Source organism: Scyliorhinus torazame, chromosome 26 (assembly GCF_047496885.1).
Source record: "Scyliorhinus torazame isolate Kashiwa2021f chromosome 26, sScyTor2.1, whole genome shotgun sequence".
Taxonomy (NCBI): domain Eukaryota; kingdom Metazoa; phylum Chordata; class Chondrichthyes; order Carcharhiniformes; family Scyliorhinidae; genus Scyliorhinus; species Scyliorhinus torazame.
In genome coordinates this window covers 36,325,002-36,339,748 of record NC_092732.1, presented here as the reverse complement: position 1 = coordinate 36,339,748, position 14,747 = coordinate 36,325,002, and the positions used below count along the sequence as shown (strand labels likewise).

The window sequence follows — 14,747 nt, the reverse complement described above, 5'->3', positions numbered from 1 at the left end:
AAGTGCAGAGGATACTGGAAGTCTGCAGAGGGATTTGGACAGGCTAAGTGAATGGGCTAGGGTCTGGCAGATGGAATACAATGTTGACAAATGTGAGGTTATCCATTTTGGTAAGAATAACGGCAAAAGTGATTATTATTTAAATGATAAAAAATTAAAACATGCTGTTGTGCAGAGAGATCTGGGTGTGCTAGTGCATGAGTCGCAGAAAGTTGGTTTTCAGGTGCAACAGGTGATTAAGAAGGCAAATGGAATTTTGTCCTTCATTGCTAGAGGGATGGAGTTTAAGATTAGGGAGGTTATGCTGCAATTGTATAAGGTGTTAGTGAGGCCACACCTGGAGTAGTGTGTTCAGTTTTGGTCTCCTTACTTGAGAAAGGACGTACTGGCACTGGAGGGTGTGCAGAGGAGATTCACTTGGTTAATCCCAGAGCTGAAGGGGTTGGATTACGAGGAGAGGTTGAGTAGACTGGGACTGTACTCGTTGGAATTTAGAAGGATGAGGGGGGTTATAGAAACATATAAGATTATGAAGGGAATAGATAGGATAGATGCGGGCAGCTTGTTTCCACTGGCAGGTGAAAGCAGAACTAGGGGGCATAGCCTCAAAATAAGGGAAAGTAGATTTAGGACTGAGTTTAGGAGGAACTTCTTCACCCAAAGGGTTGTGAATCTATGGAATTCCTTGCCCAGTGAAGCAGTAGAGGCTCCTTCATTAAATGTTTTTAAGATAAAGATAGATAGTTTTTTGAAGAATAAAGGGATTAAGGGTTATGGTGTTCGGGCCGGAAAGTGGAGCTGAGCCCACAAAAGATCAGCCATGATCTCATTGAATGGTGGAGCAGGCTCGAGGGGCCAGATGGCCCACTCCTGCTCCTAGTTCTTATGTTCTTATGAAAGGCAGGGCCTTGTGCTCAACGTAACCACAATCAATGAACAGTTGGAGGTCAGGTGAACGTCGTAATATACTTTGGAGTTTGCTAACCCATGGCCCAGAACAAAATCTTGAAGACTTCGATCAGATCACACTTAACCTTCGAAGATTCTCGCGAAAACCGGCCTAATTTGTGTCATCTCTCCTCATAACTCAACCCCTGTAGCCCGGATCTCATTTTCGCAAACCTACGGTGCACTCCCTCCAAAGCCCAAAATGTCCTTCCGAAGGTGTGGTGCCCGGAACGGCTCCCAGTGACTCCGGGTCGGGGCCTAACCAGGGTTTTGTAAAGCTGCAGCGCAACCCCATGTGTCTTTACATTCCAATAAATTGGACTTGCATTGTCTGGGGTTGAGAAGAATGAGAGGCGAGTTCATTGAAGAGTTCAGGATTCTGAAGAGGTTTCGATCGGGGTGGGTGCTGGGAGGTTGTTCCCGCTGGTCAGGGAACCTAAAACAGTGGGGGGCACAGTCTCGGGATCGGGGAGGGGGCAATCATTCAGGACTGAGACGAGGAGGAATTTCTTTGCTCAAGGGCTTGCGAATCTTTGGAGATCCACTCCCCCATCGCTGCGCTTTGAAAAGGGGAACAGAGTATCAATAACTAGTCTTATACCAGTGAGAGTGCCGTGTGTAGGGCCACACCTTTGAAAAGGGGTTTCCGGTTTTACTTGGATTTTGTTATTGAATTGGAACAGTTAATGGTGAAATTCATTAAGAAAATGAATGGCGGAGCGGCCTCGAGATGGGCCGAATGGTCTGCTCCTGTGATGTAGGTCTCCATGATCCTGACCCTTTTCAATCCACTGCTCCTGGAATATTTCTCATCCTGTTTACCCCGGCGAGGTGACCGCTTGAAGGTCTTCGTTCGGACACAATAGACGGACACGGACAGTTACCCAAAGCCGGGATCGAACCTGTGACCTCGGCGCCGTGAGGCAGCAGTGCTACTCATTGCGCCACCGTGCTGCCCTACTTTTTTTTAACGACTGATTTATACTTCAGTTGTGGTCCCTGATGGGTGGGAGGGGGGCGCTGCCCCTTTAAATTCCCAAAGGGTGCACTGCCCCTTTAAATTCCCAAAGGGTGCTCTGCCCCTTTAAATTCCCAAAGGGCATGCTGCCCCTATAAATTCCCAAACGGCGCAATGCCCCTTTAAATTCCCAAAGGGCGCGCTGCCCCTTTAAATTCCCAAAGGGTACTCTGTCCCTTTAAATTCCCGAAGGGTGCGCTCGACCATTTCCGGAGGAGGGAGGGGCGGGGCTCCGAACCACCCTGGTTGAGGCCCGGAGACCCGAGCGTGTCGGGGACGGGAAGGGGAGACTCGGCTGCCTCCGGAAAAGGGGGCGGGGTTCCGATCCTCCTTCGTGCGGCCGGGATCCTGGATGGGGGGGGGGAGGCGGGGCCGGGCCGAGGTTGGGCGGGGGCGGGGCCGGGCTCGGCCGGTTCCGTCACCCGGACCTGGCCATCAGGGCGCCTGCGCGGCCGGAGATTGCCGAAGCCGGCGCTCGGCTCTTTCCGCCGGAGCTCGCCCCGGTTGCGGTGCTGATGAGAGGCTGGAGAGGGAGAGGGAGAGAGAGCCAGCAGCCTGGGAAGCAGCACCCCCACCAGCCCCACTCCATGGAAAAACACTGCAGATAAAGGAGAGGAAAAAGAAGCAAAAAGGAGGAAGAGCAAAGGAAAAAGAGAAATAAAAATAAAACCCTCCTCCCAGATGGCTGAAATCACCAACATCAGACCCTCCTCCTTGGGTGAGTCTCTCTCAAATCAATGCAATGCAGCAATTTGGGAGGGTGAGGAGGGAGGGAGGGAATGTGGGAGGGAGAGGAGAGGAGGGAGAGAGGGAGGGGGAGGAAGGGAGAGAGGGAGGGAGGGAATGAAGAGGAGAGAGAGGGAGGAGAGAGAGTGAGGGAGGGAGGAAAGAGGAGAGAGGGAGGGAGGGAGGGAGAGGAGAGGAGAGAGGGAGGGAGGGAATGAGGGAGGAAGAGGAGAGAGAGGGAGGAGAGAGGGAGGGAGGGAGAGGGAGGGAATGAGGGAGGAAGAGGAGAGAGAGGGAGGAGAGAGGGAGGGTACGGATGCAGGGAGGGAGAGAGGGAGGGAATGAGGTAGTAAGAGGAGAGAGAGGGAGGAGAGAGGGAGGGAGGGAGAGGGAGGGAATGAGGGGGGAGAGAGGGAGGGTACGGATGCAGGGAGGGAGGGAATGAGGAAGGGAATGAGGGAGTATGAGGAGAGGGAGGGAAGGAGAGAGAGGGAGGGAGGGGAAGGAGAGGATGGAGGGATGAAGGGTGGGAGAGAGGGAGGGGGAGAGAGGGAGGGAATGAGGGAGTAAGAACAGAGAGAGGGAGGAGGGAGAGCGTGTATGGATGCAGGGAGGGAGGGAGAGTGGGATGCAGGGAGGGAGGGAGAGGGTGGGAGTGAAGGAGGGAGACAGGAATGCAGGGATGGAGGGAGGGATGGAGAGAGGGAGGGAGAGAGGGAGGGAGGGAATGAGGGAGGGAGAGGAGAGAGGGAGGGTACGGATGCAGGGAGGGAGAGAGGGAGGGAGGGAATGAGGGAGGAAGAGGAGAGGGAGGGAGGGAGAGGAGATAGGAAGGGAGGGGAAGGGGAGGGAGGGGAAGGAGAGGATGGAGGGATGAAGGGTGGGAGGGAGGGAGGGAATGAGGGAGTAAGAACATAGAGAGGGAGGAGGGAGAGAGGGCATGGATGCAGGGAGGGAGGGAGAGTGGGATGCAGGGAGGGAGGGAGAGGGTGGGAGTGAAGGAGGGAGACAGGGATGGAGGGAGGGAGGGGGAGGGAGAGAGGGCTGGAGTGAGGGAGGGAGGGAGAGAGGGATGGAGTGAGGGGGGGAGAGAGAGAGGGATGGAGGGAGGGAGAGAGGGATGGAGGGAGGGAGAGAGGGATGGAGGGAGAGAGGGATGGAGGGAGAGAGGGATGCAGGAACACAGGTTGTGTGTGTGGGGGGTGGGAGTTGTGTGTGTGTGTGGGGGGGGATGTGTGTGTGTGTGTGGGGGGGGGGTGTGGGGGGGGGGGATGTGTGTGTGTGTGTGTGGGGGGTGGGAGTTGTGTGTGTGTGTGGGGGGGGGGGATGTGTGTGTGTGTGTGGGGGGGGGGGGATGTGTGTGTGTGTGTGTGGGGGGTGGGAGTTGTGTGTGTGTGTGTGGGGGGGGGGGATGTGTGTGTGTGTGTGGGGGGGGGGATGTGTGTGTGTGTGTGTGTGTGTGTGGGAGGGGGTGGGGACCTGGGGGGGGGGGGTTAGTTGTTGTTGCTGCCGCTCCGGCTGGTGATCCCATTCCCACCGTCTCGCCCACCATCTCCCCTCGGCACCCCCGAAGGCTGGCGCCGCCTCACCCGAGAGAGATGGAGATGAACATTCTCTCCAGCGGTGATCCATGCGCCCTCTCCGTCCCCGATCAAACTCCCGTCTCCCTTCCCGTACCCGCCATCAAGGCAGAATTCCCTTTCTGCGATTGTGTGTGTGTGTGTGTGTGTGTGTGTGTGTAACAATGAGAATCTTTCATCTTTATTGTGGCAAGTAGGCTTACGTTCACACTGCGATGAGGTTGTGTGTGGGGCCTTCTCCCTGTTGGTGTTGGCGATGCTGGCTTTCTGAGAATGACGTGATGTCTATTTTGAGGTCGCCAGTCTTCTCCCTCTCTCTCTCCCTCTCTCTCTCCCTCTCTCGCTCTCTCTCTCGCTCTCTCTCTCTCTCAATCAATCTGGCTTTTGTTTACATGAGATCGAATCAGTATCCACACGCATTAATCTATCCCCCACCCCGCCACATCCTCCAAAAGCCCCCCCCCCCCCCCCACATTTCCCGACCTCCCTTACATTTAGGTAGCGCCGGTCGCACCCCCCTGCCCGGCCTTGACGGATTTTCTGGAGGGCCCCCCCCCCACCGCCGTGTGAATTCATCGGACGTTCGGCCATGATGTCATCGCTGCTCTCTTTGCGTCGACATGTCCTTCCCCCTTTCCCTCTCTCCCACGCCCCAGTTGTGAGAGCGATGTCCAGCATGGCACCGACGGTGGGGCAATTCGGGAGGGGGGGGCGATGAACGTTGGTCGAGCCATTTTCATTCGTGTACGGGCGTCGCTGGTCGGGCCAGCATTTATCGCCCGTCCCGAGTTGCCCTTCAGACGGTGGTGGGTGAGCCGCCTTCTTGAACGGCCGCAGTCCCCGAGGTGTAGGTACACCCACCGTGCTGTTAGAGAGGGAGTTCCAGAATGTCGCCCTAGCGACAGTGAAGGAACGGCCGATATATTTCCCAGTCGGGATGGTGAGCCACTCGGAGGGGAACCTCCAGGTGGTGGGGTTCCCAGGTATCTGCTGCTCTTGTCCTTCTAGTTTCTGATCAATGGTAACCCCCCAGGATGTAGATAGTGGGGGACACAGCGACGGTAATGCCGTTGAATGTCACGGGGCGATGGTTAGATCCTCTCTTGTAGGAGACGGTCATTACCTGGCACTTGTGTGGCGCGAATGTAACTTGCCCTTTGCCAGCCCGAGCCTGGATATTGTCCGGGTCTTGCTGCATTTGGACAGGGACTGCTTCAGTATCTGAGGAGTCGCGAATGGTGCTGAACATTGTCGTCAGTGACCATCCCCACTTCTGACCTACGATGGAAGGGAGGTCATTGATGGAGCAGCTGAAGATGGTTGGGGCCGAGGACACGACCCTGAGGAACTCCCGCAGTTGGAGGGAGATTGGCGTCCACGAATTGGACCCCTGTTACAAAAAGAGGGGGGGGGTCGGGGGCTGAAATTCCGATCGATTGGGATTGATCCGACGGGCGGAATGGCCTGCGTTGTCCTATTCTAGAATTCTTGCACCGCTCCGGCCTGAAGCCCCCGCAATGATCTAGGACTGGCTGTTGTCTCTGTTGGCAGAGAAAGTGGTCCTTCGTCGGGCGTCCAGCTAGGTGGCAACATGTGAGAGAGATGGAGGGAGAGAGTCGATAGGGGCTTCGGGGCGAGGGAGGCTGGGACTCGCAGAGGGCAGGGTTGGCTGCTGGGGGGGGGGGGGGGGGGGGGGGAGAGAATGTGCAGGATGTCTGTCAGCGGAAGTGGAGGGAGAACGAGAATCACCGTTTGGATTCCCAATGGGGCACCTCATTCGGAGCTCAGGAGGGAGTAATCGAAGGGGATTTGGTTGACAGGGAGGGATTTGGAGTGGGGTGCTAAAAACAGCTCGTGTTGCGGCTCTGGGGACAATGATGAAGAGGCACGTCATTTTAAAGTCTGCTCCTTCGACAACACTGGGAATCTATTTGATGAATGATTCAGTTTGCGAACCAACACAGACCCCCATTCATCACAATCACCACCAACATCATGGTCAGCAGCGAACTCTGCATTCAAAAATCCTCAGCATGGTTTTCGAGGCCCTCATACACCCCCTCCCTATCTCTGTAACCTCCTCCAGCCCCTACACCCCCTCCCTATCTCTGTAACCTACTCCAGCCCCTACATCCCCCCCTCCCTATCTCTGTAACCTCCTCCAGCCCCTACACCCCCCTCCCTATCTCTGTAACCTCCTCCAGCCCCTACACCCCCCTCCCTATCTCTGTAACCTCCTCCAGCCCCTACACCCCCTCCCTATCTCTGTATCCTCCTCCAGCCCCTACACCCCCTCCCTATCTCTGTAACCTCCTCCAACCCCTACACCCCCCTCCCTATCTCTGTAACCTCCTCCAGCCCCTACACCCCCTCCCTATCTCTGTAACCTCCTCCAGCCCCCACACCCCCTCCCTATCTCTGTAACCTCCTCCAGCCCCTACACCCCCTCCCTATCCCTGTACCCTCCTCCAGTCCCTACACCCGCTCCCTATCTCTGTAACCTCCTCCAGCCCCTACACTCCCTCCCTATCTCTGTAACCTCCTCCAGTCCCTACACCCCCTCCCTATCTCTGTAACCCCCTCCAGCCCCTACACCCCCTCCCTATCTCTGTAACCTCCTCCAGCCCCTACACTCCCTCCCTATCTCTGTAACCTCCTCCAGTCCCTACACCCGCTCCCTATCTCTGTAACCTCCTCCAGCCCCGACACCCTCTCCCTATCTCTGTAACCTCCTCCAGCCCCTACACCCCCTCCCTATCTCTGTAACCTCCTCCAGCCCCTACACTCCCTCCCTATCTCTGTAACCTCCTCCAGCCCCTACACCCCCTCCCTATCTCTGTAACCTCCTCCAGCCCCTACACCCCCTCCCTATCTCTGTAACCTCCTCCAGCCCCTACACCCCCTCCCTATCTCTGTAACCTCCTCCAGTCCCTACACCCTCTCCCTATCTCTGTAACCTCCTCCAGCCCCGACACCCCCTCCCTATCTCTGTAACCTCCTCCAACCCCTACACACCCTCCCTAACTCTGTAACTTCCTCCACCCCCTACACCCCCTCCCTATCTCTGTAACCTCCTCCAGCCCCTACACCCCCTCCCTACCTCTGTAACCTCCCCCGACCCTTCACCCCCTCCCTATCTCTGTAACCTCCTCCAACCCCTCCACCCCCTCCCTATCTCTGTAACCTCCTCCAGTCCCTACACTCCCTCACTATCTCTGTAACCTCCTCCAGCCCCGACACCCCCTCCCTATCTCTGTAACCTCCTCCAGCCCCTACACCCCCTCCCTACCTCTGTAACCTCCCCCGACCCTTCACCCCCTCCCTATCTCTGTAACCTCCTCCAACCCCTCCACCCCCTCCCTATCTCTGTAACCTCCTCCAGTCCCTACACCCCCTCCCTATCTCTGTAACCTCCTCCAGCCCCCACACCCCCTCCCTATCTCTGTAACCTCCTCCAGCCCCTACATCCCCTCCCTATCTCTGTAACCTCCTCCAGCCCCTACATCCCCTCCCTATCTCTGTAACCTCCTCCAGTCCCTACACCCCCTCCCTATCTCTGTAACCTCCTCCAGCCCCCACACCCCCTCCCTATCTCTGTAACCTCCTCCAGCCCATACACCCCCTCCCTATCTCTGTAACCTCCTCCAACCCCTACACCCCCTCCCTATCTCTGTAACCTCCTCCAGCCCCTACACCCCCTCCCTACATCTGTAACCTCCTCCAGCCCCTACACCCCCTCCCTATTTCTTTAACCTCCTCCAGACCCAACACACCCTCCCTATCTCTGTAACCTCCTCCAGATCCGACTCCCCCTCCCTATCTCTGTAACCTCCTCCAGCCCCTTCACCCCCTCCCTATCTCTGTAACCTCCTCCAGCCCCTACACCCCCTCCCTATCTCTGTAACCTCCTCCAGCCCCTACACCCCCTCCCTATCTCTGTAACCTCCTCCAGTCCCTACACCCCGCTCCCTATCTCTGTAACCTCCTCCAGCCCCTACACCCCCTCCCTATCTCTGTGACCTCCTCCAGCCCTCACACCCCCTCCCTATCTCTGTAACCTCCTCCAGCCCCTACACCCCCTCCCTATCTCTGTAACCTCCTCCAGCCCCCACATCCCCTCCCTATCTCTGTAACCCCCTCCAGCCCATACACCCCCTCCCTATCTCTGTAACCTCCTCCAACCCCTACACCCCCTCCCTATCTCTGTAACCTCCTCCAGCCCCCACATCCCCTCCCTATCTCTGTAACCTCCTCCAGCCCCTACACCCCCTCCCTATTTCTTTAACCTCCTCCAGACCCAACACACCCTCCCTATCTCTGTAACCTCCTCCAGCCCCGACACCCCCTCCCTTTCTCTGTAACCTCCTCAAGCCCCTACACACCCTCCCTATCTCTGTAACCTCCTCCAGCCCCTACACCCCCTCCCCATCTCTGTAACCTCCTCCAGCCCCTACACCCCCTCCCTATCTCTGTAACCTCCTCCAACCCCTCTACCCCCTCCCTATTTCTGTAACCTCCTCCAGTCCCTACACCCCCTCCCTATCTCTGTAACCTCCTCCAGCCCCTACACCCCCTCCCTATCTCTGTAACCTCCTCCAGCCCCGACACCCCCTCCCTTTCTCTGTAACCTCCTCAAGCCCCTACACACCCTCCCTATCTCTGTAACCTCCTCCAGCCCCTACACCCCCTCCCCATCTCTGTAACCTCCTCCAGCCCCTACACCCCCTCCCTATCTCTGTAACCTCCTCCAACCCCTCTACCCCCTCCCTATTTCTGTAACCTCCTCCAGTCCCTACACCCCCTCCCTATCTCTGTAACCTCCTCCAGCCCCGACACCCCCTCCCTTTCTCTGTAACCTCCTCAAGCCCCTACACACCCTCCCTATCTCTGTAACCTCCTCCAGCCCCTACACCCCCTCCCCATCTCTGTAACCTCCTCCAGCCCCTACACCCCTCTCCCTATCACTCTACCCTCCTCCAGCCCCTACACCCCCTCCCTATCTCTGTAACCTCCTCCAACCCCTACACCCCCTCCCTATCTCTGTAACCTCCTCCAGCCCCGACACCCCCTCCCTTTCTCTGTAACCTCCTCCAGCCCCTACACCCCCCTCCCTATCTCTGTAACCTCCTACACCCCCTCCCTATCTCTGTAACCTCCTCCAGCCCCTACAGCCCCTCCCTACCTCTGTAACCTCCTCCAGACCCTTCACCCCCTCCCTATGTAACCTCCTCCAGCCCCTACACCCCCTCCCTATCTCTGTAACCTCCTCCAGTCCCTACACCCCTTCCCTATCTCTGTAACCTCCTCCAGCCCCCACACCCCCTTCCTATCTCTGTAACCTCCTCCAACCCCTACACCCCCTCCCTATCTCTGTAACCTCCTCCAACCCTACACCACCTCCCTATCTCTGTAACCTCCTCCAGCCCCTACACCCCCTCCCTATCTCTGTAACCTCCTCCAGTCCGTACACCCATCCCTATCTCTGTAATCTCGTCCAGCCCCTACACCCCCTCTCTATCTCTGTAACCTCCTCCAGCCCCTACACCCCCTCCCTATCTCTGTAACCTCCTCCAGCCCCCACATCCCCTCCCTGTCTCTGTAACCTCCTCCAGCCCCTTCACCCCCTCCCTATCTCTGTAAACTCCTCCAGCCCCTACACCCCCTTCCTACCTCTGTAACCTCCTCCAGACCCTTCACCCCCTCCCTATCTCTGTTACCTCCTCCAGCCTCTACACCTCCTCCCTATCACTGTAACCTCCTCCAGACCCAACACACCCTCCCTATCTCTGTAACCTCCTCCAGCCCCTACACCCCCTCCCTATCTCTGTAACCTCTCCAGCCCCTACACCCCCTCCCTATCTCTGTAACCTCCTCCAGTCCCTACACCCCCCTCCCTATCTCTGTAACCTCTCCAGCCCCTACACCCCCTCCCTATCTCTGTAACCTCCTCCGCCCCTGCACCCCCTCCCTGTCTCTGTAACCTCCTCCAGCCCCTACACCCCCCTCCCTATCTCTATAACCTCCTCCAGTCCCTACACCCCCCTCCCTATCTCTATAACCTCCTCCAGCCCCTACACCCCCTCCCTATCACTGTAACCTCCTCCAGCCCCTACACCCCCTCCCTATCTCTGTAACCTCCTCCAGCCCCTACACCCCCTCTCTATCTCTGTAACCTCCTCCAGCCCCTACACCCCCTCCCTATATCTGTAACCTCCTCCAGCCCCTACACCCCCTCCCTTTCTCTGTAACCTCCTCCAGCCCCTACACCCCCTCCCTATCTCTGTAACCTCCTCCAGCCCCTACACCCCCTCCCTATCTCTGTAACCTCCTCCAGCCCCTACACTCCCTCCCTATCTCTGTAACCTCCTCCAGCCCCTACACCCCCTCCCTATCTCTGTAAACTCCTCCAGCCCCTACACTCCCTCCCTATCTCTGTAACCTCCTCCAGACCCTACACCCCCTCCCTATCTCTGTAACCTCCTCCAGCCCCTACACACCCTCCCTATCTCTGTAACCTCCTCCAGCCCCCACACCCCCCTCCCTATCTCTGTAACCTCCTCCAGCCCCTACACCCCCTCCCTATCTCTGTAACCTCCTCCAGCCCCTACACCCCCTCCCTATCTCTGTAACTTCCTCCACCCTCTACACCCCCTCCCTATCTCTGTAACCTCCTCCGCCCCTACACCCCCTCCCTATCTCTGTAACCTCCTCCAGCCCCTACACCCCCTCCCTATCTCTGTAACCTCCTCCAGCCCAAACACAACTCACCCTATCTCTGTAACCTCCTCCAGCCCCTACACCTCCTCCCTTTCTCTGTAACCTCCTCCAGCCCCTACACCCCCTCCCTTTCTCTGTAACCTCCTCCAGCCCCTACACCCCCTCCCTATCTCTGTAACCGCCTCCAGCCCCTACACCCCCCTCCGTTTCTCTGTAACCTCCTCCAGCCCCTACACGCCCTCCCTTTCTCTGTAACCTCCTCCAGCCCCTACACCCCCTCCCTATCTCTGTAACCGCCTCCAGCCCCTACACCGCCCACCCTATCTCTGTAACCTCCTCCAGCCCCTACACCCCCTCCCTACCTCTGTAACCTCCTCCAGACCCTTCACCCCTCCCTATGTAACCTCCTCCAGCCCCTACACCCCCTCCCTATCTCTGTAACCTCCTCCAGTCCCTACACCCCCTCCCTATCTCTGTAACCGCCTCCAGCCCCCACACCCCCTTCCTATCTCTGTAACCTCCTCCAGCCCCTACACCCCCTCCCTATCTCTGTAACCTCCTCCAGCCCCCACACCCCCTTCCTATCTCTGTAGCCTCCTCCAGCCCCTACACCCCCTCCCTATCTCTGTAACCTCCTCCAACCCTACACCCCCTCCATATCTGTGTAACCTCCTCCAGTCCCTACACCCCCTCCCTATCTCTGTAACCTCCTCCAACCCCCTACACCCCCTCCCTATCTCTGTAACCTCCTCCAGACCGTACACCCCCTCCCTATCTCTGTAATCTCGTCCAGCCCCTACACCCCCTCCCTATCTCTGTAACCTCCTCCAGCCCCTACACCCCCTCCCTATCTCTGTAACCTCCTCCAGCCCGCACATCCCCTCCCTGTCTCTGTAACCTCCTCCAGCCCCTTCACCCCCTCCCTATCTCTGTAAACTCCTCCAGCCCCTACACCCCCTCCCTACCTCCGTAACCTCCTCCAGACCCTTCACCCCCTCTCTATCGGTTACCTCCTCCAGCCCCTACACCCCCTCCCTACCTCCGTAACCTCCTCCAGACCCTTCACCCCCTCTCTATCGGTTACCTCCTCCAGCCCCTACACCCCCTCCCTATTTCTTTAACCTCCTCCAGACCCAACACCCTCCCTATCACTGTAACCTCCTCCAGCCCCTACACAACCCTCCCTATCTCTGCAACCTCCTCCAGCCCCTACACCCCCTCCCTATCTCTGTAACCTCCTCCAGCCCCTACACCCCCCTCCCTATCTCTGTAACCTCCTCCAGTCCCTACACCCCCCTCCCTATCTCTGTAACCTCCTCCACCCCCTCCCTATCTCTGTAACCTCCTCCAGCCCCTACACCCCCTCCCTATTTCTTTAACCTCCTCCAGACCCAACACACCCTCCCAATCCCTGTAACCTCCTCCAGCCCCGACACCCCCTCCCTGTCTCTGTAACCTCCTCCGCCCCCCTCCCTATCTCTGTAACCTCCTCCAGCCCCTACACCCCCTCCCTATCTCTGTAACCTCTTCCAGTCCCTACACCCCCTCCCTATCTCTGTAACCTCCTCCAGCCCCTACACCCCCTCCCTATCTCTGTAACCTCCTCCAGTCCCTACACCCCCTCCCTATCTCTGTAACCTCCTCCAGTCCCTACACCCCCTCCCTGTCTCTGTGACCTGTTCCGGACACCCTCCACCATTGGGAACATCTTTCCTACATCTCCCCTGTCCAGTCCTGTTAGAATTTTATAAATCTCTATGAGATTCCCCCTCATTCTTCTGAACTCCAGCGAGAACAATCCCAACCGAGTCAATCTCTCCTCGTATGACAGTCCTGGCCATCCCTGGAATCAGTCTGGTGAACCTTCGCTGCTCTCCCTCGAGAGCAAGAACATCCTTCCTCAGAGAAGGAGACCAAAACTGCCCACAATACTCCAGGTGTGGCCTCACCAAGGCCCTGTCCAATCGCAGCAACACGTCCCTGCTCCTGTACTCGAAACCACTCGCTATGAAGGCCAACATACCATTCGCCTTCTTTACTGCCTGCTGCACCTGCAGCTTACCTTCAGCGACTGGCGCACAAGGACACCCAGGTCCCGCTGCACACTCTCCTCCACAAATTTATGGCCATTTAGATGATAGTCTGCCTTCTCATTTTTGCCACCAAATTGGATAACATAGAACATTACAGCGCAGTACAGGCCCTTCGGCCCTCAATGTTGCGCCGACCTGTGAAACCACTCTAAAGCCCATTTACCCTCTTCCCTTATCGTCCATATGTCTATCCAATGACCATTTAAATGCCCCTAGTGTTGGCGAGTCCACTACTGTTGCAGGCAGGGCATTCCACACCCTTACTACTCTCTGAGTAAAGAACCTACCTCTGACATCTGTCCCATATCTATCTCCCCTCAATTTAAAGCTATGTCCCCTCGTGCTAGACATCACCATCCGAGGAAAAAGGCTCTCACTGTCCACCCTATCCAATCCTCTGATCATCTTGTATGCCTCAATTAAGTCACCTCTTAACCTCCTTCTCTCTAACGAAAACAGCCTCAAGTCCCTCAGCCTTCCCACATAAGATCTTCCCTCCATACCAGGCAACATTCTGGTAAATCTCCTCTGCACCCTTTCCAATGCTTCCACATCCTTCCTATAATGCGGCGACCAGAATTGCACACAATACTCCAAAGTTAATAACCTCCAATAACCTCACATTTATCCAAATTATACTGTACCTGTCGTGCATTTACCCACTCGCTCAACTTGTCCAAATCACACTGTAGGATCTCTGCATCCTCCTCACAGCTCACCCTCTCTCCCAACTTGGTGTCATCTGTAAATCTGCAGATATGACATTTAGTTCCCTCATCCAAATCATTAATATGTATTGTGAATAGCTGGGGTCCCAGCACCGATCCCTGTGGTACCCCACTGGTTACTGCCTGCCAATTTGAAAAGGACCCATTAATCCCAACTCTTTGTTTCCTCTCTGCCAACCAGTTTTCTATCCGTCTCGATACACTTCCCCCAATCCCATGCGCTTAAAGTTTACATGCTAATCTCGTATGCAAGATTTTGTCAAACACCTTCTGAAAGTCTAAATACACCACATCCAACGGTTCCCCTTCATCGACTCTACTCGTTACATCCTCGAAGAATTCTCGTCGATTTGTCAAGCATGATTTTCCCTTCACCAATCCATGCTGACTTTGTCCGATCCTGACACTGTTTTCGAAGTGTTCGGCCATAAAATCTTTCATAATGGATTCTATAATTTTCCCCGCTACTTTTAAAAAAAATAACTTTTGAGATTTTCCAATTAAGGAGCAATTTACCCTGGTCAACCCACCACCCACTTCCTGATCACGGCTATATTCGCCGGCCAGTAATAGTTACTAAAATTTGGCAACGCCAGCTCGCCCTCTCCCCGACTCCGCTCAAGCATTACCTTCCTTACCCGCGGGGACTTGCCCGTCCAAACAAAGCCAGAGATCGCTTTGTTGACCCGTTTTTAAAAAGGACAGCGGAATAAAGACGGGAGACATTGAAACACGAACAGGAATCTCGGGAGGACCGTCATCTTCACCGTCTGCACCCTCCCAGCTAATGACGACGGGGGCGCGTCCCACCTCCGAAAACCGTCCTTCATTTGGCCTACTAATCGGGCCAGATTTAATTGATGCAGCCGGTCCCATTCCCGCGTCACTTGAATGCCTAGAGCTTCCCCCTACCACCCTAAACGGCAGCTCCCCCAAT

General features: G+C 56.3%; 1 protein-coding gene across 1 annotated transcript in view; it reads left to right on the top strand.

Annotated features, from left to right (window-relative positions):
- The first annotated feature begins 2,448 nt into the window (after positions 1–2,448).
- Positions 2,449–14,747, top strand: part of LOC140402975 (synaptotagmin-11-like) — a 64,766-nt gene continuing 52,467 nt past the window's right edge. Inside the window, exon 1 of the mRNA XM_072490626.1 lies at positions 2,449–2,684. Coding sequence (XP_072346727.1) covers positions 2,648–2,684 — 37 coding nt within the window. The 5' untranslated portion in view covers positions 2,449–2,647. The remainder of the gene's footprint in view (positions 2,685–14,747) is intronic.